Genomic DNA, 27,298 nt, shown 5'->3' on the forward strand with positions numbered 1-27,298 from the left:
CAGAGAGCCAGTTAATTTTTTATTAAATATACTCCTCTCTTGGCACAAATTTTAAAATATATATATATATAAACATTATATAACAGTGTCATCACTGCATTAAAATAGAACTCCAGACCCAAGGAAAGCAGTCAGGTTTGACACACATTAATGGGTGAGAACATCTTTACAAAAGGCATTTGTGCTCCGTGCATAGACAGTCAACAAGAGTCCCTGCATAACGTGGCATTAAAGGGTACAGGGTGGGTAGGAGGAACCAGACATTGCAATGAAAAAACCTTTTTATAAATCAAGTCTTTTCCATTTCTGGCTCCAAGCCATGGACTGAGCCCAAAACATACCACATTAGCCCTAGGATAAGAATTAAGTAACTACATTCAGGTATTTCCTCATAAATCATAAGAGATGAGTAAAAGTTGCATCGAAAACAGTAGAGGCTGAGGGAACTGGGGTTATTTAGCCTGTGGAAGAGAAGAATGAGGGGGGATTTGATAGCTGATTTCAACTATCTGAAAGGGGGTTCCAAAGAGGATGGATCTAGACTGTTCCCAGTGGTAGCGGATGACAGAACGAGGAGTAATGGTCTCAAGTTGCAGTGGGGGAGGTTTAGGTTGGATATTAGGAAACACTTTTTTACTAGGAGGGTGGTGAAACACTGGAATGCATTACCTAGGGAGGTGGTGGAATCTCCTTCCTTATAAGTTTTTAAGGCAGGCTTGACAAAGCCCTGGCTGGGATGATTAAGTTGGGGATTGGTCCTGCTTTGAGCAGGGAGTTGGACTAGATGACCTCCTGAGGTCCCTTCCAACCCTGATATTCTAGGATTCTGTGATCTCCAATATTTCGCTTCCCCTTTGCCACCAATGCTGTACCCACTGATGCCGGATGCCACAGACTTCTCAGATTGCATGGTAGCACCAAAGTCCATTTATCAAGCACTTCTTGTTAAAAAAGTTTCTTCTGAAATGCACTGACTGCTTCTGTGTTAAAGCAACCACTGTGCAAGACCTGTAATGCTTAAGCACTGCCAGGCCCATGGGAGGTCAGGTGGAGTTACAGATGTACCAGCATTTCCTCAGACCAGCTGCTGGACTGGGCTTCTAAAAAATATACCATGAAAGTTTCAGTGGATATTCCCACTCCACTGCCTGCCTCGCAGGGACCGTCACCCCCGTGACTTCCACTGATGGTTGATTCTTACACGTGCCAAGGCTCCTCAGCATTCCCCTTTCCCCCCAAAGTCCTCTGCACGCACAGAGATCTGCCTTCCACCTTGGTTGCTGCTGGCCTGTCTTCCCATCCCAAGGCTGTATTGGCATTCTCAGGCCCTGCGGCCATGTGTTCCTGGAGAACCAGGAGAAGACTGCTTGGGGCATGTGTCCAGGGATCAGTGAGGGCTCCCAACAGCAGCAAGGGGTCTGCACCAAATGGATAAGTTTTGTCTTGACCCTCTGCTGGAAAGCCTCCCCAGCTTCCCACACCAGTGCCCCTTACCTGGCCCTCAGAACTCCACCCAGGCAACGACAAGTTCACACAGCCAAAGAGCTAGGCACCGGGAGGAGCTGCCATTTCACATCCAGTGGGAAAGGGGAAGGAATCACACTGGACAAACGATACTCAAGGACTTTCCAAAAGAACACACATCCCTGGTATCTAATCCTCATTAGAAATGAAAGCTCTCACCCCTGCATTCGACAAGGAGGGTTCCGATGCTGGACTGTTCTGGGAACCCAACATCAATCCTGCACTTGTGCCAATTTAGCTATTCTCCATCAGACCTGCCTTCCCCGAACAGCCAGGAGTGGACCCAGGGCACTAGACCATGGTAGAGGGGAGCGGAAGAGAAGGAAATGCAAGTTAATAGTGTTTGGCTGCTAATTATCATAGTAAGACAGCTGACCATTTTAAGAGAGAGTCACATAATTTGGGATCAGATGATCAACAATTCCAGAGAAATGGGAGGGGAAGAGAGAAGATTTACACGGGACTTGTCTCCTTTTTGGAGGGATACAGAACATACTCGTGGGAGATTCCTGAAGCAAACTGAAGGTCATTCCATTACACACAGTGGCACCGTCCCCTCCTACCCAGCATGCTAGAGGAGCTTCAGGGTCCCTCATTTCAGGCAGCAGATTTGGAACAAGTTTTAATTCATGCAAGAAAATAAAAATTAAGCGTTTTGGGTTTCCCCCTTGTACATCCCAACAGGGGAAACCAGCTATTTAAAACGTACACAGCGCGCGCACACACACACACAGACAGAGAGAGTTATTTTAAGAACTTTTTTGTTCAAGAAACCAAAGACAACTGCTAACATAATTAGACTGAAATCAGGTCTGCTTCTGGACTAAAACACAGTCAGTAAAAAGGTTTGTCTAAAAGAGATTTTTAAATTAGCTGCAGTGCTAACAAAAAACCCCACCCATTCACCCTTCTGGGTCCAGCACTTCCACACTGGCACTTCCCTAGAGTCTCACGTCTCTCCTTTGAGTTTTTGGTACAGATACCCTAGGCTTCTAGACAGAAGAATCTCACCACCCTTGCACTGGTCTCACTCCTATCCAAGTGGGCACCCCCAGGAGTTATGTGACTGAAGGCTACAGCCCATCAGGACTTCTTGGTTCCAGTCTCTCTTCAGACCAGTGCTCATATTTAATACAATGGGTTGAGGGGGAAGACTATTGACGCAGGGAAGATGTCTCAGAAGGACTCATGCTCCCAACTCAGTTCCATCTGCGAGTCTGGGGCTTTCCCCGTAGATGAATCCCCTTTCGCCAGAGAGTCAGGGTCCTACAAGGAACCGAGCACGCTCCCCTGCTACTGACTGCAGTGGTGGGCTGAGGGGCTTCAGCACACAGGATCAGGCCCCTAAATGAGAGTCCACCTTCAGACGGCAGGTGCAGCTCATTCGCTATCTGCAGAGCTGGGCAACCCCCTCTAGTGGTTACTTCACTGCCCACCAGGATGCGGTCTAACCCTGACCATAGTGCAGACAAGGGAAACCAGTCTCCTCTTGCGTGCACACAGCTCCCATGCACTCGATGATGCACCCACCACACAGGAAGCCTCCGCACATCGAGAGCCTGATAGCGATTAGATGTACCTTGGACAACAACACACATGCCACTGGTACGGTATCTCCACTCAGGGAGTCACGCTGCCAGCTTGATGCTCCCTCCCCTACCCCCATCATATAATGGGGACAAAGAGAAGTAACCAGCTTTTCCACTGGGGAAAGGAAAGCGTCAGAGTTCTTGCAAAGGTGTGTGCCACCCATATAAAGAACTTCCCGCACCGGATGCTGGTTGGACAGATGGCTGGACTCCCCTCCCACCTATGGCAAGGGCTGTTCTTTTAGGGCTCGTTTGTCTCATCTGTCACAAGCGTTTCCAGTTTCTTAAAAATCTTTTAAAAATTGAATTACTTTGTACTTCGACGATGTGACCAGAGACTTTGAGTTTACACTGGATATTGTCTTGAAGCCAGAAGTGTCAGACATCTCACAGAGGTTATGTCCTATCTGGGCACCTGCTGTTAGCACAATGCTGACACTACCCTTTCTAGCAGAAGAATGCGCACACCAATACTCCAGTATCTAGACTCTCTGGCCAATCCCACAAGAGGATTAAGAACCCAGGGCCAAAGTAGGTGCTTGTCATTAATCACTAGGAAAATATTTGACATTAGAGGCAGGTTCTGCTCCAAAGAGTGAGTGCAAAGACTATTAAAAAAAAAGAGGGGTTTAATTTTACCAATTGCGATTATCTTCATTCTGGCGAATGAACTCTTGATACAAGGTTTGAGTAACAATAATGAACATTTTGTGTCAGGAAGGGACAGATTTTAAATACAACCTAGTTACACCCTCTGCTCCCTTTCTGTTCCACACAAGCAGCAGTCCTGCCACGTGGAAAGGCGTGTTTGAGGGGTATACTGCCTGGGAGCGGGGAGACATTGGGGTTATTAGAGATGGCTGGACAATTTCTTCCTCCTCTCTCGTGCTCCAAGTTTAAAATAAAGCCACTCGCCCTTCCAAGTTTCTCAGTGCTCTGTTCCCAAAATATTATCAGCGTTGAACTGTCACACTCAAAAGGTGCCTTACAGTTCATTTCACACTTGCAGCTGGGAAGGACTGGCACACCTGGCATGATTCCCAATGGGTGACAATTACATTACTCTTGGTAAACTGAGTTTATTTTCTATGAGCCAAGTTGGTCCAGTACAATTCTAGAACAAGCTAATGGAATCAAAGTTAATCAGCTGAGGTGACATGACCTACGGAGCGCGCACACCGAGGGTGTTCCAAAGCAGGGCCGGCAGCTTTAGACAAAGATGAGGTTGAACCCATTAAAAACAGCCACCTTGATAGGTTATTCATAGGTGTGCTGCCACCCACCCCAAACAGAGTTTATTCTCACATTGCAGTTTAAGCAGCAACCACAATAATGAAGGATATAATTCATTAAAAACTTTGAGTGTGTAACACTTCCCCCTCTTAATCTCCAGTCTTAATACTGCAATTTGCTAAATCCTTCCGAAAATGCTGTGTTTAAAAATACAACAACTCTGGTTTTTAAAGTAGTCTGAAAGCAACACTGTTTCGATTGAATCCAGGCAGTGCTGATGGCAGGCACAGGAATTCCAGATTGAAAGCTGATCTAACTCCAGAGTCTTTGCTAATTTTATACAGGGACATTATAACGTTTTGTTCAACACAAAGTAAAACCAGAACAAACGATATCTGAAGGAAGGAACGCTTCCACACTTCCAGCCAGAGCACACATCCAAATTCTGGAGTAAAAAATTATTTTTAAATAAAAAACTTAAATCCTGGATGTTCCATTTCAAAGGCTATTAACCCTCTCAACTCACACGTGAAGTTCATTGCAGACCGACTGAAATACTGCTTGCCAGGGTGCTTACCGATGTGTAGTTACTGAGAACTGCGTAGCTGGAACAGCTTTCACCTCCCGGATTTCCAGCTCCATCCGGGCAGTCTGGCGTCCCCTCCACACCACCTCATCAACCCAATGAGCCCAGGAGAGAAGCCAGCAATAGCTTAGTGCGTATCGAAGAGTTAAAACACAAGACGGAGGCAGCTACCCTAGAGAAGGCAGCTCTGCTGTCACCCGGAACCACAGGGAGAATTCCATTTAGTGAAGGTTAACTGCATGTCTGGGTTTGGGGATAACTGGGAGGCTCATTAAAAAAAAAAAAAAAAAAAAAGTAAAATCTCAGCAGCAGGGGGTAGCACTAATAAAATGGGACAATGCTAGTGTTTGCTAGACACACACACACACACACACACACATACAGAGTACTTCTCCCCTGTAATACTTTGGAAATGAAGCCACTACCTTTCAATATTAGTGCTGATCTGTAATTTACGGAGAAGGATCTGAGTAAGGTCAAAGGTTGTGAAACTTATTCCCACTGCTATTGGACCTTTGACCCAGTTCATGCTGAGTCCTTTGTACAAGCCTCGAATTAGTCCCTCTTCTCTTATAATCTCTCGCATGGTGGGTAGGATGGAACCGTACACGTGTCCCATGACTCCGGCCGTCTGCATTCGCCGACGCACCACGTCCAGTGGGTAGGAGGCCGACTGGCCGATCAAGCCTGCGCAGGCACCAAACGCGAGACGTTCCAGGGGGTACGGCTGGGCTCTCCCACTGTGATCTGGGAAAGAGGGAGGAAGAGGCAGTGTATAAATAGCTTCCTGGAGTAACTGCATAACTACAGAGTTACATGGTCTAATGGCCAATACAGCAGAGAGGGCGTCAGGAATCCTGGGTTCTCTTCCACTAGCAGTGTGACCCTACGCAAGCCCTTGAGTGTCAGTTTATCCAGCTATAAAACGGGCACGATGTACCACATCCTGCTGCTTCCCAGTCCAACAGAGGTGAGGAGAGGAGACGTCCTTTGGTGCAGGACCGGGGAGGCAGCTTTAAACCTTTTATGACCAAGCGCTAAAGCTCTGAGAAGCGGTTCTGCTGCCCGCCTGAGCTGCCGTCACCAGGACGTCAGCATTCTGACGCAGGGCGCGCTTTACCTGCATGCAGTTTCTTCAGCGACTCGTAGGTGAAGAAGCTAAGCCCGGCGTATGGGATCACCCCAAGGATGGTGGGCGCAAAGCCCCTGTACAAGGTCTTCAGCCCCTCCTCCCGGGAGATTCGGATGAAGACATGGAGGATATTGCTGTACCTGTCGAAACACAGACCCCAGACATTACCAATGGCCTTCGTGTTCAGGCAGTAATGTGCAACCTGCCTCTCAGGGGGACCCACAGGTAACCTGCTTGCTCAGCTGGAGAAATCCACCAACATTCAGCTCTGAGCGTACGACAGGGAGCTCAGAAGGGACTTGATTAAGATGCAGTTTTACAATAAAGCTATTGGAAAGAGCTGGCTTTGTCATTTGTCCGTGACCTGTTGACCTAGCAGAGGGCATCCGGTTGGGCCTCTCCTGAAGGAGCAGTGTCAAACTGGCCTCTTTGTCCCAAACCAGCACACAAGGTACCTCTCACTTGTGAGCTGATCACTATTTGAATACTGACCTTGTGGGGAAGTCTCTGGCTTGTGTTACGCAGGAGGTCAGAGTAGATGGCCTTGGAATCTATTAATCTCCTTCTGGAGAAGAAAGGCCACTGGCATATGTCAGACTTGCCGATTCCCAAGGCTGAGTCACCAAACCCAGAGTTACACCAAAAGCTTAGAACAAGGCACGAGCCGGAAAGATGGATTAAAAATCATGTGACCTTCAAAACCATCCACCTCCACCCCGGATGCTTACACCCATTCCCATTAGCCACTTACATCTCCTTCGGCGTGACAGCCATTCGAGCTCGCACCAGGTCCAAAGGGTAGGTTAACATGGCAGCTGTTGTTCCTGCCAGCGAGCCAGCAATGAATCTGGGCAAAGGAGTCAACGTTCTAAAAACGAAAGGGAGACAAAACCAAACCGATCACACCTGCACAGAATAAGGATGGTACTTTTTCTTAGGCTTCCTCCCACCGCTACACTGAGCTGGCTTCCAGCAGCTACTTATACTGGAAGGGGGCAGAGGGGAGCTTGGTGCTGGCGACAGGCTGGGGGCTGCAGCAAGCCTGATTTGGGTCTTTCAGACACATCTGCCCTACAGCATGGAGAGGGGAGTAAGAGGCCATGCACTAACGTGCAGGGTGTTTGGTTTTCAGCGCTCTGGGGAGGCTGCGTCCCATTGCTTCTCTTGGCAGTGCTAACCCCAAATGCTATCTGGGCCACTCCTTGCTCACCCCTCTAGAAGGCAGGATCTTATCAACCAGAGGGAATTGGCCTGGGACAGAATGCAGACTCTAGGCAGCAGGGACACCCCACATTGCTTAGCTCCTGCCCCACGGTGCTCTACACAGCTGCCCCCTATTCTGGGCTCTCCACCAGTACAGCGTTCAGCTGAGCAGCGATAGGTTCCCACAGCCTAGAGGCACCCGTCACCTACATAACAATCCTAATTCCCACAGGCCTCCAGTCCATACAACCCCTCTCACCCCAACAGTCAGACTCTGCTCCTACGACTAGGCTCAACACCGGCGGCATCTTACTTTCCATGAAAGCCGTAGTAGCTTCCCAGGAGTTGCTTGTACTCTTCGTGCGCACAGAACTGGATGGCAGCATATGGGATCACCCGGACCATCGTGGCCGAGTTCCCACGCCACAGGCTCAAGAAGCCGTCATTGAGGTAGGTGCGATAGATCAGCCTATAGGCTTCCTGCATGCAACAGAAAAAGAAAACGGGGTCGAAGGGGAGAGGAGACGACGCTTCCCACTCTTCACCTAGGATGGAGCCAGAACGTCTCCAGCGGGAGGAAGCAAGTCCCAGCAAGACGGCTTCCCTTGGGCCCCCAACCACAATGAGGTGGGAAGACAGTCGCTATTTACATTCCCTCCTTTGGGCTGTGCCCTGAATACACAGAACAAGAGCATCAGCATCTCTCGGATAGGAAAAGCGTCTTTTAAAAGAGAATTGGACACAAGCAAAGCTGGAAAGAGTCAAAGGGCTCAGAGCGGTTTAAAGACGACATGCCTTTTAGTTTCCTCTTCCAGGGCTGGAGTGATGTCTGCACAGACCACTTTTCAACCCAAATCAATAGACTCATTACAACGCAGAAGCTTTGGGGGGATTATAAATATTAGCATGTACTATCTGTAGCATCAACCTAGCACATACATCATAAAGCACTCTACAAACCACAGGGAGGGATGCCCACCCAAACTCAACTGTGCAATAATCTTTTAAAGAATTCCATTGCTGGTTGAGTGATAACATTGGGTGGGGGAAATATGCAATATCGCATTATGCCCAGCAAGATGAAGCCCAGGGTGCCACCAAATGAAGAACTGATTATCTGCAGTACAGTAGCACCCCTAGGCCCAGAACAAGTCTAAGGCTGCCACTTTGCGAGGTGCTGTGCAAAAGGTATGATGAAGACAGCCTTGCCCCAAGGAGCACTATCAGTTACACTGTTACAAATCTTTTCCTCTGTGCTAGTTCGCTATAAACACTGCTAATAAAATTCAAGCCAGACAGTTAAATACAACAGAGCACTTTTATTACTATTCCTGCCATTAATCAAACCCTTTACATCAACAGGAGACAGACATCACCTCACCTTGGCAGAAAATCTGTTTGCAGACACTAAAAAAAAGAAAAGAGAAGAACATTAGTGTGAGGACTTGCTACACATTTAACTAGACAGAGTCCGACGGCCATGCAATTTAGTGAGTAAAATCTGTAGGGATGAACTTGGCACCACAGTAGCTGCAAGCTGTTATCAAGCCTTTTTTATTTCTTAAGTCATGAATTGCATAAAGGAGCAACATAGTGAAAACTTGTTTACATGTGACTGTTGCATGGCCTTGAGATGATTACAAATCTGTCAGGAATTAGAAAGCAACCGCAGAAGGTGCTGGATTGCTAAAGAAACAAGGTTTTGTTGTTTGTCTTCTTGTAGCCTGGCTTCATACTTGCAATAGGAGTGTTATTAGAACAGAGCATTTAAACACCCTGTAATTTCATCACCAAATACCTTGCATGTCACAGTTAAAGGAAAACTGTCAAAACTTTGAACAGATGCAAGAAAAGAAATTACGCCCAATCTTGCAATGAGCTCCAGGCAGGTATCCTCCCTCCTGCATGGAGTCCCGTTGAAGTCCTGCCCTGTGCAGGATGGTGGCCTCCGGTTGTAATTTGTGCGTGGAAGGGATCTATTAAAATATGCTCAACTCTTCACCTGAGACATCGGCTTATGTGCCACAGGATCTGTGAGCAGCCGCACAGTAACTAGCAGGCGCCGTACGCTTGCTGAGGAAGAAACCTTCATCTGCTGAGGGCTGTCTGGAAACTGTTTATTGCAAATGTCCACTGCAGTGGAACCAACTCTTCTGCCCTCCCAGCAGCAGGCCACCACACACTTACTAATTTACAAGGGAACTTTTGTAGCCCAGATGGCCCAAGGCTGCTTCCAGCTGCCTGGATAGGAAAGCCACTGCCAGCTAAAACCCCCAGACAGTGAGAAAGATAAGGAAACTCTGCTGGATGCCAAGAGATCAGCCAGAAGTGGTGGTTTCTAATTAGATCGTTCACCTCCTCTGCAGAGAGTTTAACTAGACAGAGAACTTGGCTATTTATAAAACATAGGCCTGTACAAGTTAATGGTGATTTGTACAGATAGCTGCTAATTCACCCCTATTCTCCAGCTCCCGTTACACCCTTCAGCTCTCAGTTTGGATCTCTTATGGAAAGTCTTAAACAGGGGAAGTGAAGGGCTCATTCCAGTGAGGTAGACATTGAGGTGCTGTGCTACACACAACCCTGTCAATGCCTCTCTATCCCAACCTAGAGTCACCCTAGCTATCGAAGCTCTCAGATCTCTCCCCCACCCACCCACCCACCCACATTAGCTCTGCTGACACACTTCTGTCCTGTCCTGCAGCCTTCTGCTATTCAAGAATGGGGCCTCTGCTAAGCCGATATTGATGATCAAATCAAATCGCCTCAAAATGAATCACATCTAAGGGATTAGATTAAATCAAACTCATTTAATCGGAGATGCAAACCAGATTTAAATCCTTGGCCTCTCTAAAAGTCTACTACGTTAGGCTACTGTGCACGCACGCACACACACACTAACTTGTAATATCTAATATTCCTGGGTCGTTCTTGCACTGAAACAGGGATTTATCAGTCTATAGCTGCAATCTGACAGATGATAAAAATGCTCCCAGTTCTGATCAAATGCATGAGGATGGTCTAGTCAAAGCAGCTGAACTTGGGTTTTCAGTTATGCATATTTAGCATATGGGATATGAAAAGGGATTTGTAGTATAAAGCCAGATATTTTGGACTCTACTTCATTGACTCTTGAAGCAGTCTGTATAATTGATTTAACTTGCAACCAGAATATTTTAACTTAATAATTAACAATGTAAGTTTGAGTAAATATGTTCTACTTACCCATCCTTTAACAGGAAACCCCTGGTGTTTATTTACTTCCGTCTAATTTTCACCATGTCCCCATTCCCTCCTTCCCCTATTCCCTGAGGTTAAGCAGCCCAATAGCATCTTTGTACTTTTCAATGTATATCTCCAAACTGAACCGTCTCACGAAGAGCAGACGTGAAGCCCAAACACTACGCCAAGCCTTCAAAATGGCATCACCCTCCCCCCCTTCAGTTTTAACTGCAACACCTTACAATACATGGCTGCTATATGTTTCGAGAACCTCCCTCACGCCCACAGACGATTAGAGCATGCAAGACCCACACTCACAAGCTGCGCTCATCTTCCACTAAGAAACAGTGGGCTCAGTCCTACACCATGGAAGTAAGTGGCAATATCCCTATGACATATGGGCATAATCCTAACAGATTTGTGGCCGATTGTCACCTTTCAGGATCAGAACCTATATCCCAAGCAGGAAACAAAGGTCCCATGCTCCTGTCAAAGCCACACAGGGTTTTCTGCAGGTTTAGGAAGAGCAAAACGTCAGAGCACAGACCAGCCGTACTGCTGACAGAGGAGAACAGGCACTCTGTTCTTTTAGAAGCTGTCTGCTTTCTCAAGGGCTCACAGCATTCACCTTGAAATATGATTTTCGTCCTATCTAGCGGGGCTACTGCTGTTTTTGCAACAGCGCCAGCCAATGCACCAGACATCAGGGAGTTGATCACTTTCCTTTTATCCGGGCTCCCCTAGGAAAAAAAAAACAAAACAAAACACATTACATTGCTCAGTGAAGGGACAGAGTTGGGTGACTGGGATGCAAACAAACTTTCCTGTACATAGCATCTAAGCATATGCCTGCACAGCAGCGGTCTGGGCACTGAGATAGGGGAACCAGAGTTAGTTACACTGGGTGAAACTGTCCCTGCTGCTAAGCAACACTCGAGTTATACCTGTAGAGCTGTATCCATGCTGGAGCGGCGCTAACCCAGGTTAGCCCCAGAACATCCTGGCGCCTATCTCAAGGTTCTTAGTGCTGCACTAAGCTGCTCTATGAATTGTCTCCTAGTGCATTATGGGAGAATTTGTCTGTCCTTCCTAACCCCTGGAGGGCTATGGGCACCCAAGTTCTGGAACCCAGGTTACAACCTGCACCCACCCTGTAAAGCAGATGGGTTAGAGCCTGTGTTAAAGTGAAGTCCTGGCTCTAATCTATACACCCACCAGGTAAGGAAGCCTGGACTCAAAGCACGTATAAACCCAGGGAAAAGCTGTGTGCGGGTGGACAGTTTATGGCTAAAACCCAGGCACAATGCAGACATTCATACAGCTGTCTCAGGGCTCTTGGGAGTACATTTGCTTAAACAGTATTTCAACATGTGGGAAACAGCAACTGGCAGTTCTTTACTGCTCAGTTTCTTTCATGAAGCCTTTTATTCACAGGGACTTAGGACAAATGGAAACCGGCGTCAGGGCTTCGGAAACTCAAATACCATCCCCAAAATGCCAGATACTCCAAAGCAGAAATTCAGCTCTGAGCTGGACCCTGAAGAACAAAGATTAAAACTAGCCTACCAGAGTACAAAGTTCCAAAGTCAATGACCTCTCTTACCCAGAAGCTGGCCTATCCCTTCCCTGCTAAGATTACAGTGAAAAGAACTGCCCCCTCTCGATTTAAGTTAAGTACTGAAAGCAAGTTTCTGGTTTTATTTTAAACCCGCACTTCCAGGGACACCACGACCTTATTTCAAACTGGCCCCAACACCACAGAAGCATAAGGCAAGACAAGTTTCTCCTGCGAGATAACTGCAACGGAAATAGCTTGGTTTCTTATATGCCTGTCATGTTTCAGATTTAGAGTGCAGTTTGCTTTTCACAATACATGCGCAGAAAGCAAGCCAGAGTGTTAAATCTGACACATTGAAGGCAACAAACTGTCAGGAAAGCAGAGATTAGTCTTGCCCATGTTAGCTTTTAAAGACACGTTTTATGTTTCCCCGGCATGTATTATATGTTAAGCGCTCTTTTTTCTCAGATGGATTTGCCCAATTATGACTGTACCCCTTGGTAATGTTGTCTCTGTTCCCCTCGACCAAAGATCTTTAAAAAGCTACGCTATCAAAAATTCTGCTCAATTGTAGTCACCTTCTGACCTCTGCCTGCCCAACCCTAGACGCAGGCAAGAGGTGGGCTCATCTTCAGCCCAAGTTCTGGACAAATAAAGTAAGGGGGAAAACAAGCCGTAATTACTTCTTTATTCGAGGCCTGTATCAGCCACACGCAGCCCTTGCTAACGTTTGTTTGTTTTAAAGAACTCCGCAATCTGCCATGAGACTTCTGCAAGGGGTCAGCCCAGTATCAAAGGCAGCAACACATGCTGCCATAGGTAGGACTCCCAGGTGGTGCCACAGCGCCCAGAGGGCTGGGAGCTGACAGTGCCTCACTCTGGCTCCCTCCCCCGCTCTCCTCCACCCACAGCAATCTTAAAGCGACTCCAGACTGAGCTACATCCCAGCCAGGGCAGGAGAATGTGTTGAGCTGGCTTACCCTAAGCCTTTGGAGGGGATGAGGAACAGAGTGAGCAGCCGGGGAAAAAAAAAAAACATTCCCAACCCCATTTAAATAGTTCAGCATAGCGCCGAGTTGTATGGAAGAGTATCAGGAGAATCTTGCTGGAAAATTCAGGAAGCGTTTCCAACTTTAGCCTGCTAGAGTCCCAGATAAGCAAGAGTTGGAGTTGGCAAAATTGTGTGGCTTGTTCTCTCGATTCTCACTAACTCTGACCCACACAGGGACTAATCCAGGAAGGTTGGGAGCAAGCAGCTTCTCCGTGCACTGGCTAGTTCTCAAAGCGTCACTTTTGTTCCTTTTCTGCCAGTTCCTTAGAACTGCATTTAAAAAGTCTGCTTCAGACACTCTTGCTTCCCAATCATTTTTCTGATGCCAGCCAGGGACAAAACTCATACATACCAGAGTTTTCTCCTCTCTTCCCCAGATTATTAATGTAACGAAGGAAAGAGAGGTTCTCGTGAATTTCATTTTGCCCCCTAGGCACACCAGGCTTAGCAGAACACTACATTTGTAAAAAGGACATTGGGAACAGATGGTTTGACCTTCCCATGAAATTTAAAATCCACTGATTCCGTTTATATTATTTCCTATTCAGTACTTTAAATACTTTTCCTATTTTTACAACAGCAGCGTCATCACTACTGATACAACATAGCAAACACGCTGACCTAAGGCAGAAAGAGGAGATGCTGGTTATTAGAGCAAAGGCAGGAAACCAAGACTTGTGGCTTCTATTTCCAGATCTGCAACCAAATGCACAACCTGGGACATGGAACGAGTTCTCTGCGACTCAGTGGGATACCCATCTACCTCCCAAAGGGTAGGCAGGAGACCAGAGGCATTTCATTGATGTTTGTAAAGTGCTTTGAAATCTTCAATGAAAGCCACTGTTGTACAGCATAATACTTGTAAGCACTGTAGCTGTTTCAGGGCTCCCCATATCAGAGGTCATTTATTTTTCCTTTATGGAATAGCAGCCAGCCAAACCAAATCTCCCCTCCTCCCCCTGCAAATCCATCACACACACCCCTCTAGAACTGCCCGCTCTTACCTCAGATAGAACATGGGTTGGTACAATTGGCTCCACGCCATTCTGTTTTAAACCCACTTGACCTTCCTTCACACCATTACCCATACCAGTCGTGCTTACTAGGCAGAAGATTTGTGGCTCCTACATTTTGATAAAAAACAAAAACAAAGCAGTGGTTACATGAGAGTAGAAATGAACATTTAGGGATTGTTACCAGCTTACACTGGAGTACACAACATGATATGCAGTAGAGGCCACCTCCAACTGGTAAACCCCCGTCTTAAACCACCCACTTTAAAAGTATCCCAAAAAGGTTTCCAACACAGTTTATCCTCCACAAACCAGCCAACTTCTGCTTAGCAGCTGATTTCTAATGTTCCCTTGGGTGTGTGGTTTCCCTGTAGTTAAATACTGGGCTGTTATCACTCTGTTTCCCCTGTAAGACTAGAAAATATGAATTTCACTTTTGGAATCTGATTTATTATTTCCTGGGCCTTCACTGATGTGTGTTGGACCTTCAGAGACCTCCAATCTTTGGAGCCATTGACAGTGTAACAGATCCATGCTCCAGTCTATTTGACTTCAGTGGAAATACATAATAATTGCATCTTTATTCCTTAATATTTTAATAGGAGGGAAAGTAGTAATCGTCATTATGCTTGCTAATATTACATATTAAGATTCCAACTGGTACTGAAGGTTCTAAAGGACAAATTTCCAGAATCGGCACCACAGCATTTCAACTGTTCTAAGAACCAAGATAGAGAGACAAAAAGGGTTCAAAAGGAGATTTTTAGATTTATTCCCTGTATTTATTTTTGTCTTTGTTACCATCCGGCATGTGTGTCATTGACATCCTCCTATTAATTTTTGATGTTCTACTTCTTCCCACAAAGGATTTCAGTTGTAAATTATATTACTCTTGCTAGGGAGTCTTTAAAATTGTCTATTGCAGCTCTCCTCCAGAACGTATTTCTTCTCTGTCCACTTCTAACATCCCAGCTCTTGTTGACAAGATCAAAACATGCATAATTTCCAGGAGCTAAGAATCAGATACTAAAACTGTTTTACTCCATCATTTGCAGTGAAGCATCCAAGTTGCCAATCATTCGGAGCTTCTAGATCACATTGGACAAGGTGCATTGAAATTTAAGACCTATGCATGGAAAATGGAAACAAAATTGTCACAGCAATAACTTCAGGAAGTCTGGCTTGAGCAGCCAGGTGCTATTTTAGGAAAGTGATAGATCCAATGCATCATCACATCTTCCATAGAGACTATTCTGACAATCCCAATGATTTAAGTGCATAAATATAAATACATGTGTCTCCAGAATTTCGTTTATTCACACTAGCTTCAAGCATGTGTGCACTACAGCTCATTTAACATAGAAGGTTTTTCTCACTTTGATATATGCTCTCCAACTACTCTCATCAAGGGAAGGGTTGCCCAAACCTTTGCTACAGAAGCACACGGATACCATAGATAAAGACCTGAAATACGAAACAAATTGTCATTTCAATTCCTAACCTTCTATCAGTGTCTCGGCTCTTGTACTTTGAGTTTATATTTCCTCTACAATGAAAAAAAGAGACTCAAGGATACATTTAAAAATTCTCAGCAAGCAGCTTTTATCTGAGGCAGCAAGTTGCACTAGACCTCTTTATGAGTGGGTCAGAGCTTTCCTAGAGGCATTCCTGCTCCAACATGATGAGCCTCAAGTAGTCCCATTTGGTTAGTCTCCACTGCAGAGGGTCCCAGTCCCAGCTCTGCCACACTCACTGTGCCCCCTTAGGCAAATCATTTCACCTTTGCCCTTGTTCTATACACAGGGAAGGTGAGGCCCACCAGCGGCCCATCTGAGAGAGGTGTTGCAAGGCTCTCTCAATTAGACTGAAATGGGGTTTTTTTTGGTTTATTTTGTTTTTTGTTTTTGGTTTTTTTTTTTAAATGAAAGGCACCGAACAAGCATTCTTATTGTGCTATTTTAATCACATCACGGCCATAAAACACTCCCAAAAATCCCTTGGTCACTGCAGCAACACTAATGTAAAGTGAGACACAGACAAAGCTCCTCTGTAATCATGCATGACCAATGTGTTAGTCAGAAAGCTATGCATGACCCATGTGCTCACTTCACAGCAAGAGAAACAGCCCTAAGTATCTTCAGCACCAGACACTACCTGTTTGATAGAGCCACAGCCCATGGAAGCACAGCGATTTGGAAAGCTTGCGATCATATTCCCTTAGGGTTCGGTCTGGGCAAATGCAAGCTGGCTGTACTTTACACAGCATGTGTGTGTGTTATTTATATTGCAGTAGCACATAGGGGCCCCAAACAAGGACCAGGGCCCCCACTGTGCTAGGGGCTACACAGATTTGTAATGAGAAGACATTGCTTGGCCAGGAGAATTTATAATCTGAAAGCAAAGCTTTTGGCCAAGGTGGGCTTCAAGACTGACTAAATTTAGTGAGTAACACAGACACACACCCCGTAACAAGATTCTAGCCGGCCTGCAGGAGAGTGTAAAAAGAGATCATGACATCAACCAATTTAAAATCCAGTGAAATCCACTCTCATTTTTCAAGGAGCAGAAGAGGAGAAAATTTCTCTATGGTCTAGCCAGATGGAAGGTGTAATTTAACTCATTAGGATTCTGCATCATTAGTCAGCAATCAAATGCACAATATATTCTCACTGAGCACCCTCAAAAGAAGTTGGCTCTTAGTCACATTTATCCACATGCATGTGTTACAGACAAGTGTGTCATCTGGCTATTTTATAAGCCACATATTGAGATTCTTTCTAGGCATCCTAAACGTATTTTAGTAATTGTGGAAATATTTATGTGAGCTAAAATGAACTGCCTGCCCCATGTCCATTACTGGATGCACAGTACAGTCTACATATGTTAAAAAATTAAGCAGCACTGTTTGACTCACCTCTTTAGCTTTGCTATTGAGTATTTGAGCACACTGCAGCCTCCAGATTAATTAAACTGTAAAATTAACCCTTCAACAGGTCAGGTGTTCTGCTTTCTTAGAGGCTAGTTTTGGTAGCTCTCCCTGATTAAAGGAAGAGCAAAACAGAGTCAAGTTCTTCAAATAATGCAGACAACTCACTTGGAGAGATGTTGCACAAGGAAGAATTTAGTTCATTGCCCGGACCGAACCCTAAGGGAACATGATCACAAGCTTTCCAAATCGCTGTGCTTTCATGGGCTGTGGCATGAACCTAAGGCATCAACAGCTCTTTCATTTAAAGAATTGATTTTTTTTTAAATATTTCAAACTTATAGCACAACTCATCACATAAAGATGAATTCTCCAAGATACCCTGCAAGTTGCAATAATAGATGACAGGAAGGGTTAAGCCTGAGTTCGCTGGATATGGAGACAAAGTAAGAGAGTTACATTGCAGGTTACTATGCGTTTCCCTTTAAACTGACTTCTCAATTAAACCTACTTACAAATAGTTTGACGTGATATAATCTGATCTACAGTACACGAAATCCTTAGCTTGTCACCCAGCTACATCCTTTCCTGGGGCAGCCAGCATGACAGCTACAGCGGGCAGCAAACAGCAACTAGAACAAGTTCTCTCTTGGCCCCCTGGCAAGAGCTAATCCTGCACTGATCACGAAGACACTCACATTGCATGGATGTTTATTCACCGCTTCACTAATGCAGCACACAGATTTTGCAGTGCCCAGCTGCTCTTAAGCACTCTGACACCCTGGCAATCATAAAAGCAGACCTAGCCATTCCAGTTTACACATTTACTACCGTGGTCAGAATATAGCAGAAGACCAGGCATCCAGCACACACAGACTGGCTTGCAGCCTGTCATTGCCAAAAAACACATTTGCCCTAAAAATACCCACTGGAATTTAGATCTATTGCAGGACACTAAAATTTCTAGTAGAATGTCAATTACTCCAGTGTGAATGGCCGAGATATTACAAAGCAAACGTTCAGCAGTGTCAGCTAGCTGCATGTCAGCTGTGGTTATTTTCTAAGAAACATTTGCTTTCAGCTTGGAGAATGCCAGTGGTGACTATGGAAAGGGTTTAGAACACTGGACACGGCGTTCTGACTGACAGGTAGCGGCCTAACCACACGGCTCTGGCCGACGGAGGCATGCGTCCCATCTCCATGGGCATACGCCCCATTTCACAACAGCAGCAGGACAAGCAGCGCACTTCAAATTAGTTGCATTTTTCCAGCAGATGCAGTTAAGAGTTACTGTGGCTTTGTGCCACAAGAAATATGCTATAAACACCCAGAAATACAGTTGTGATTGATCCAAGAGAAGCAGGTCTGAGGGTGAACAGGTACAAGGCATGCAGAGGCCTGGAAGGCATTTCCTTCTCTAATTAAAGCTCAGAGGCAGATGGCCAGTGACAAAGGGAGATTGGAACAAAATTGCTGCTTGTTTTTCAACACAAATTTACAGCATAAAATGGAGTCTAATAATTAACACCTACAACATGCCATTCATCCCCAAGGATTGCAAAGTACTTTATAAATGTATATACACAGACACAGATTACCTTTACCCACTACCGAGATACAGGTACCACAGCACAGACCAACATATTTCATATTGGCTCCGTATTAGCTACTATCAAGAAATTGTAAATACTGCATTCAGCTGAAGCTGCAGAGGAATTTAGAAGGCAGGAGGTAATTGCCAATGTTAGATCGGCATATGCGCCATGTGTCCAGCCATTTGATGGTGTCATCACCAGCCAGGCAGAGAGCTGGTAGCCTGCCGTCGGAATAAGTCCATGGGGCACTCGCCAAGGATATGAGACAGTCTGAAGTTGACCACAGCTGCATTGTGGGTCATTAGAAAAACCCCATTGAAAGAGGTTGGCCAGACAGCTGCCCTGTCCTGTTCGAAATTGGGTCAAAGTTGACCACCAGTGCCTTGGCAGATCAAAACGTGATGGACAGATGGTTAGGTCTGTGATGAGTGATTAACGACGGTGGTCACTGACCACTCGTTGCACCAAGCAGATTCCACCGTCATGTCGTGTGGTGGCATAAGTGACCATAAAGGATATCTAGAAGACAGGTGAGCTGGCGGGTGGTTGAAGAGGTCTGCGTACAAAGGCAGATCGCTGTTCTCATGGATCTTGGCCAGCAGCATAACAGAGGCCTTCTCATGGTGAATATGGGGCAATGCTAAGTATCAGTAGCCATGGCAATGGAGTTGCCCATAAAGTCCTGGTAACAATACACATGGCTTTGTTAAGCTCTACATTGACCAGATGAGTGACACCAGACAGGAAAACAGTACTCTGCTGTTGAACGGCAAAGGGCAACGGCTGATGTTCTAAGCGTCCAGGTGCTCACACCCTAGGTTGAGCCAGTCAATTTTCTGAGCAGGTTGTTCCAAGGGCTGACCTTGGCTGCCGTCTTCCTCAAGTGGTTGCAGTACATTAATGACCTATCCAACATCACACCAAAGTAAACTGGGTTTGGATTATGCTGCAGGTGTTGGCAGTTGAGGAAAACATTTAACTCGTGGCTTGCGCTTGCATTATGCAGATTAAATATACTAGAAACCATCTGGGAAAATCTCAGCTGCAGGTGCCATTGACTACAATGGTCTGCCATGTGCTATTTTGCCTACTAACACCTGTTTTTACTAGAAGTATCATGTTTGCATCTCCTTTTCTCCCATTGCTTTGCACTAGTTTTTCAGACTAACCTTCTCAAGGAGGGAACCGCATCCCCTTATATGAGGGTACAGCACCGAACACAACAGGACTCTGTTCCTGATTATGGCCTCTAGGCACTACCATAATATAAACACTGTCTGAAGCAGGAATTCACACCAGGGTGGAATTTCAATTTGATGCAAGGAAAGTTACATACATAGCTCCCACCGCTACAGGGCCATACAAGCTGCATTCAGAAGTGTCGGTCTCACTCATTGACCAATACCTACTTAGTTCCTGTTGTTCAATTTGTTCATCATCTCACTAATGATCATTCCTGCCCATCTTAGTTTATGGGAGATCACTTTGCAAAAGACTTTTCACACATTTTCCCAGACAAAGTGAACACTTAACTGAAGTTATTCAACATCAGTCAGGAAAAAGAAAAGGAGTACTTGTGGCACCTTAGAGATTAACAAAAATTTATTTTTTATTTATTAATCTCTAAGGTGCCACAAGTACTCCTTTTCTTTTTGCGGATATAGACTAACACGGCTGCTACCCTGAAACCTGTCAACATCAGTCAGGAAAGTCAATTGATTAGGTTTGCCTCAGTTGTTCAACTGAGTGATTGAGCTTGACAGAAAAAGAGGTGTGATAATAGCTGAAACTCCAGAGGCTGAGGGCTTGTCTACACTGGCACTTTACAGCGCTGCAACTTTCTTACTCGGGGGTGTGAAAAAACACCCCCTGAGCACAGCAAGTTGCAGCGCTGTAAAGCACCAATGTAAACAGTGCCCCAGCGCTGGGAGCTACACCCCCCGTGGAGTTGTGTTTTTTAGTGCTGCCAGTGTAGACTAGCCCTAATTCTTCCTTCAGATGAAAGCCGCATTGCTTTTCACATTTGTCAAGCCAGTTCTGAAAAAGCTCACTCCATAGACTTGGACTGCAGAATCAATCCAAACACAGATTTATGTACAAGCTTGACCCTGATGCATAAGGCCTGAAAAGTTCATGGAATCTAGCAGTTTGCACCCATGTTTTTGAGCACAATGCACACTTCAGTGATTCATTAATGAATCACTAAACGGACCTTTCGTTACCAGAAACGTATCTTCAAGTTCAACATGTTTTCCCAGTTCTAAAGTACAGGCAAATGCTGCTTGTTTTCCCCTACTCCCGAAGGGACAACACTATTCCAACCAGCACAATAACATAAGAAAGGAGATAAAAATTCCTTACATGGTTTTAGACTATCTAGCTTGAACTGAGAGAAAGTCACTGACCACTGGGGAACGCTTATTTAAAAAGCCCAGTAATTAAGCCAACTGCGCTAGTCAGTGCTGTCAGGCCCTACAGTGTGAACTGAGCTCAGAATGCCTGTTCCACAAAATGGAAAAACTTGGCAACTTCAGAGACCACAACTGATTCTCTAAAGTGCAGCTGGGAACTCCTCCACAATACCTTCTATAGCCAAAGACTGGAGACCAGTTCTTCGCTGCAAGACAAATAAGCAACCCTGTTGAACTGGGAGGGGGAGAAATTAACTCATTAGGGAAGTCTGAGGAGCCAGACTATCAAGGTGAGGGAGTACACTGTCTCTGACAACTATCCCCGCAGCAAAAAGAGAGAAAAAGGCAGTCTCCCAGAAGCCTGCAACACTCTGGTCAGGCAAATTCAACCTACCCACTATTGATTTTCGAGCCAATCGACCTCATTCCTGACTTACAACACCCCTGCCACCAGGGGCACTGGAACAGGGGGGGATCTGGGGGCCATGGCCCCATCACTTTTTACTGACTGTAAGGGTGAGCGATGGGGAGGGGGCAAAAAGGAGCGAGGGGCAGGGTCTTGGAGGGAAGGGACAACGTGGGGGCAGGGCCACAGTGTCGATGCCCCCCCAGTTGGGGAGAGCTTCCGTTGCCCTGCCTGCCACCCTAGTGCAGGGTATTTCCTTTGCAGAAGGGACTGGATGTTCAAAAACGTACAGAGACAAGAACACCGTTGAGGAAATTTATCATAGGTGACATGAGGCAGATATGACGCAGAGCTGCCAACAGATGTAATGCCAGGGTCATTCACTCAACATACCCTGAATCATTACCACAAAACAAATGAGGCTTTACAACTCCAGAGGCACGCATGGCGCTTTGCAGCATAAGTCAACAAACCCCTGGCCCTGCAGAGCTTACATGCAATACAAGGAGGCAAAAGCTAAAAGACATTGGGGGAGAAGGGGAAAGTCACTTGATCGGTTTGTTTCACATTTATCTTGTCAGCATCAAATCTCTGTTAGTGAATTAAGCATGAAGCCAGGTACGAGCAGAGGATGGGAATGGAGGCAGCAGAAAGCTAGCCTGGAGAGAGGAGTTTTGGGGAGGAGATGGAGGCTGTTGGCCCGTGGGATGCAGTTCCAGAGACAGAAAGGGAAAGAGGCACCAAGCGCCCAGCTGGGAGGAGGCAGAGGGTTTGTTCGAGTGAGCAGTGATGGCATAGAGGGAAAACACAGGCCGGCAAGATGTTACAAGAGTGACACATGGTTAACGGGCATGGTACCGTCCTCACAGCTGTCTGTACACAAAAGTTCTGCCTACACTTGCTTTTTACCTGGTCCATCACTAGGGTTCCTACAGTAAATATAAAATAAAACTTGGTGTTCTAGGCTTAGATCAATTCCAATTAAAATGGCTTAGAACGTGGCTGCACGGCTTTTGGGAGAAAAATTTGACAGGGGGGATGATGCGGGCAGCCATTGTGGACTGACTGGAGGCAGGAGTCAACGTTTCGATAGTGACTGAGAGATGACAGGTAGCTTGGGGACAGGCTCTGAAGGGCTTTGAAAGCGAAGACAAGCAGCTTATGGTTTGAACCAACAGAGAAGGGGGAGCCAAGGAAGGGGTGCAAAGAGAGGGGTGTCATGGTCAAGGCAACAGGCTGGGAGAATAATCTTGGCAGTAGCATTCTGATCAATGTAGCACTAATCAAGCTGTGAGATGCTGAGAATCTGAATGAGAACTTTCCCTGAGTGGATGGAAAGGAAAGGTCGTATCTTAAAGGTATTATGCAGAAAGAATCTACAAGGTTTAGACAGAGAGTCTGGAGGTGAGGGACTAGACAAGCTGATCCCACAATAGCTAGAAGCAAAGTGTTTCCCCTTTCCTTCCTGTTACTGACAGGAATACAAGCATTGCTAGTCTGAATACTTGCAATCTTCATCAGGAGCTATTTCAGTACAACAGCTTTGATCATTATAAAAAGAAAAGGAGTACTTGTGGCACCTTAGAGACTAACCAGTTTATTTGAGCATGAGCTTTCGTGAGCTACAGCTCACTTCATCGGATGCATAGCATATCGACGATATGCTATGCATCCGATGAAGTGAGCTGTAGCTCACGAAAGCTCATGCTCAAATAAACTGGTTAGTCTCTAAGGTGCCACAAGTACTCCTTTTCTTTTTACGAATACAGACTAACACGGCTGTTACTCTGAAACCTTTGATCATTATAGCCTCTACCTTAAAACCCAGATTTTATTTAAGAGGGTCAGAGCTCAAGATGATAAAACATTAACTCAGTCTTACTTCATTAAACCAGAACTGAAGCGGATGTGCCTTAACAGAAACATTATTTTTCTTATTTCTCAATAGTGATCCTCTTTCATGTTGCATATATGGTCTGAACTTCAGGTGGAAGTATCCAATTATTTCAGTTCATTTTAACCATGCTATGGCACATCTTATATTAAGTTGCTACGGTGAACTTAAGCATCCGTCCTGCCTAACCAAAGCACTTTGTACAACGCTGTTAAGATACACCCAACTTGGTAGGCCCAAAATTTGACATAATGGCGCATATTTTGACTGCCGTGCATGACAACATGGTCCAGTGGATTAAGAGCAGATCTGGGAGCAAGGAACTCCAGAAGTCTAAAGTAAATCAGCCTGGGTTTTGGGGTTAAACAAAGTTGCACAAACTGTGCTTCTGCTCATCCCCTCTGCAAAGCGGGGAAAATACCTTCCCTTCCCTGCAGAATTGCAACAATTAATATTTCTACAGCAATTTGAAGAAGGAAAGCACTAACTACATCAGCATTAACGTACTAGTGCCAGCTTTACATGAGAAAGAGATATACATCTAAAGGGTTGGTGGGTTGGGTATATTTAGCAGCAGAATTACCAAAGAAAAGGTGACTGGTTCCTGTACCTTTTCTAATACTAAATTTGTTTGGCCTAGTATGCACTAAGCCCATGGTAATCTGCTTCAAGAGGTAACAATACACTCATTTCAAATCAGCACTGGCCACCTGGCGTTGTATTGTCCTTAACCCTTAAGGTCCGCATGCCAGGTACAGTACATCTATGAAACACCTTGCCTCCAGGTGGCCCTGGCCCTGCCTAAGTCAGTACATTGCAGCAGCTGTTCACAATGGCTGTACAAAGATGCTACTGTGGCAGAGGCTGTGAAATTGGCCTGGGGCCAGCAAGACCTCAAAGCTGGTGCTCTCTCTGCCCCAAGGACCCAGTCATTCTGTATACAGAGTTCCTGCTGAAGTAAAGGGGAATACTGAGGGAGATCTAATTGAGAGAGACTGCAAGACAATAAGACCAAAATCTGAAGGGGTTCAGTGTGAATGGCTGATTTCCAGAAAAATGCCAAGCACTCACAATTCCAGCTGAAGTCAATGAGATGTGCAGATACTCTATGCCTCCGACAATCCAGCTCTGGTGTTTCAAACCAGGCAACTAAATTCAGTGGCCACTTTGTTAAACATAGAAAATAGGCCAACATTTTCCGATCGGGTCATTTTTAACTGCATTCACTTTTAGATCATGGATGAGTCATATCAGCCCTCTAGAAACCCTTACAATACAGACTCTCCTCTCTCCATTATTTTGTCACACCCACTGACTATAGATACCTCCGGTTCCCCTCATCACTTCAGCCATTTAAAAAAAATAAATAAAGCATGTTTCCAAAACATTCCATATTGCCCGTGGGGTATTTGTGTGGTTGGTAAAACAACCTCCAGAAAAAGCCTTGCTTATTAAGAGGCTGTGAAGCATAAGGATGCAACCTTATCTTCCAAGTGAGGATGAACTTCAACCCACATTTTTTAGCTAGCTGACTAGCATATTCCTGTGCAACTGCATTCATGAACTTCATTGCCATCTTTAAACCCTCAGCACTACCCAAGAGAGCAATTGTCTAGTGCAGAAGCTTGACATTTTATAATATAATAGCAGTAATTAGTACACCTTTAGAGTAGTACCTGGCATATTCAGCAGAACTATAAAATGGCACTGATTAACTTACATGACCCTTTCCAACATATTCTGTTTTTTGTTGTTGTTTTTTTGTTCCACCTTTAAGACTAGTTTGAGGATGTTTTCCCACTTCCATGTTTGGAGGCAGAGCTAGGGCAGTGGCTAAACTGGAGTGGGATAAGGGAGGAGAGATTCAGAGTGCTCAGTACTCCATGTGTTACTTTCTAGCCCTCCTGTTGCTCAGGGATAGATACAACATCCAACCCCATATTCTTCCCACAGTTATTTCAGCTTACAAAAATGCACTTATCTAGTGGTCTGGAAACACATATCTGAAGGAATATTTGGCTTGAACAGAGCCTTGAGATGATCGTATTTAAGGAACAAACACCTGATGCAGAAGATTTCTGTATCAAATGTATTGTATTTTCAGATTTGGTTCTAAAGTGTTAAACGTGACATTCACAACTGTACCCCTTGAACACATATTGTTTGTGCAGAAACTTGATGGTGGCAAGAACAGGAATAGCAATTAGGCCTTTTACCATCAGAAGATCATGGGGGAAGGGAAGAGAAAACGGAATTGTATCAAGTCAATATTAAGAGGAGATATTTGCTCAATATCTCCTCTGAATACACTGCATCTGAGAAGTCCACTAAGAAATTATTCCTAGTTGTTGGCCAACTGACCAGCACAGTAACTCAGCTTTACCCTTCGATTGATCTTTAACTATTCATGGTAAATAGGCCCAATGCCCTGTGATGGGATGTTAGATGGGGTGGGATCTGAGTTACTACAGAGAATTCTTTCCTGGGTATCTGGCTGGTGAGTCTTGCCCACATGCTCAGGGTTCAGCTGAGCGCCATATTTGCAGTCAGGAAGGAATTTTCCTCCAGGGCAGATTGGAAGAGGCTCTGGGGGTTTTTCACCTTCCTCTGCAGCATGGGGCACAGGTCACTTCCTGGACGATTCTCTGCACCTTGAAGTCTTTAAACCATGATTTGAGGACTTCAATAGCTCAGACATAGGTGAGAGGTTTATTGCAGGAGTGGGTGGGTGAGATTTGGTGGCCTGCATTGTGCAGGAGGTCAGACTAGACGATCATAATGGTCCCTTCTGACCTTAATATCTATGATTGCCAAATTTGACAGGAAGTTGAAAAATACTATGCAGCTTATCACCTGATCATTGACCCAAAGACAAAAGGAGAGGGAAGAGAGGGTGCCTGGGAAACATTGCAAAGTGTCCCCCAAATGCACACTAAGTTGCTTTACCACCACCAGAAAGACACCATCAAACAGATCGGAGCTTGCATGCTCCAGGCTGACAGAGCCAGTGACCAGATCCCTCTAACCCACAAGCCAGCGCTGTCCACTAACACGGGGCACCAATGAAGGAGGGTCAAAGGAATATTTACACAATATCAGAGCTAATTCAGGGGGGCCTTGTCCCACAATGAGGGGGGCAAAGGGGTGCACCAGGAACACCCCTAACCCACACTTCAGGGTCCCATGTAACTCAGGAATGGAAGGAAGAAGGTTTCAGGTTTTCCCCTGACAGCAGAGCGCTGGGACAGGGCGCAACTACCCCACGCACGGAGAAGGGGCTTCCCATGACGGCATCAGGGGGATACTGTGGGTGCTGCTCCCCCTCTCAGCCCTTAGCATCCTCTGGGAGGGGACCTGAGCCGAGAGCAGAGGCACCAGCGCCCCGGGGAACGAGGGGCCCGTCCAGGCAGGGCCCTAGGTGACAGCTGGGGCTGCTGGGCCAGGGAGGAGGATGCCCCACAGCAGGCTGCCGGCCGCCCCCCAAGCTGCTCAGGGGCTCTGAGCCCCACAGGGCGCTGCGGGGGGGGGTTAGTGGGGGGGGGACTAGACCGTTCCCCCCGTTCCCCAGAGGGGCTGTGGTTACACCTGTGCCCCGGGGCAATTACTCGCCCAGCTCCTCTGCAGCTGGGGGAGGTTACCCCTGGGGGGGTCCTCCCCTCCAGCAACAGGGGGCAGCCAGCACCTCCCCAATACGATACTGAGGGGGATGACCCCCCCCAATTCAGGGCGGGGGGGTGACCAGGAGGGCCCCCCATTCGGGGCTGGGGGGCGGGGCAGCCAGGGGGACCCCCCCCATTCGGGCTGGGCGCGCCCCTCCCCCCGCGGAGGGCTCCCACTCACCGGCGCTGCCCCGCGCTGCCCCGCTGGGTCCCCCGCTGCTCCTGCTGCCGCCGCGGCCTCTTGGGTCCCCCGCGCTGCCGTAGGCGCTGGGCGGGGCTCCACTCCCAACCGGCCA

The 27,298-nt window shown here is 46.2% G+C and overlaps 1 protein-coding gene across 3 annotated transcripts; it reads right to left on the reverse strand.

Annotated features, from left to right (window-relative positions):
- Positions 1-27,298, reverse strand: SLC25A42 (solute carrier family 25 member 42). Of its 3 annotated transcripts, XM_043535708.1 has the most exons (9): positions 15,488-15,576; positions 14,913-15,237; positions 14,103-14,222; positions 11,118-11,229; positions 8,649-8,674; positions 7,581-7,747; positions 6,816-6,932; positions 6,053-6,204; positions 1-5,679 (listed from the first exon to the last, which is right to left on the reverse strand). In XM_043535708.1, exons 2-9 carry the CDS (start codon positions 14,913-14,915, stop codon positions 5,354-5,356), a joined length of 1,023 nt encoding a protein of 340 aa, XP_043391643.1. In that variant the 5' UTR covers positions 14,916-15,237; positions 15,488-15,576; the 3' UTR covers positions 1-5,353. The 3 variants fall into 3 exon arrangements, with proteins under 3 accessions (XP_043391643.1, XP_037741624.1, XP_043391644.1); XM_037885696.2 differs by lacking the exons at positions 14,913-15,237; positions 15,488-15,576 and adding an exon at positions 27,184-27,298; XM_043535709.1 differs by lacking the exons at positions 14,913-15,237; positions 15,488-15,576 and adding an exon at positions 27,184-27,202 and having other exon boundaries at positions 14,103-14,227.

The sequence above is a fragment of the Chelonia mydas genome, chromosome 25, assembly GCF_015237465.2.
Source record: "Chelonia mydas isolate rCheMyd1 chromosome 25, rCheMyd1.pri.v2, whole genome shotgun sequence".
In the NCBI taxonomy this organism is placed as follows: Eukaryota; Metazoa; Chordata; order Testudines; family Cheloniidae; genus Chelonia; species Chelonia mydas.

Excerpts from the sequence above, each read along its gene's own strand:
- SLC25A42 (XM_043535708.1), bottom strand. Across the intron at positions 6,205-6,815 it reads GCTGTCACGCCGAAGGAGAT|GTACAGCAATATCCTCCATG; the intron begins GTAAGTGGCTAA and ends GTGTTTCGACAG. Across the intron at positions 5,680-6,052 it reads GCTGAAGAAACTGCATGCAG|ATCACAGTGGGAGAGCCCAG; the intron begins GTAAAGCGCGCC and ends CCTCTTTCCCAG.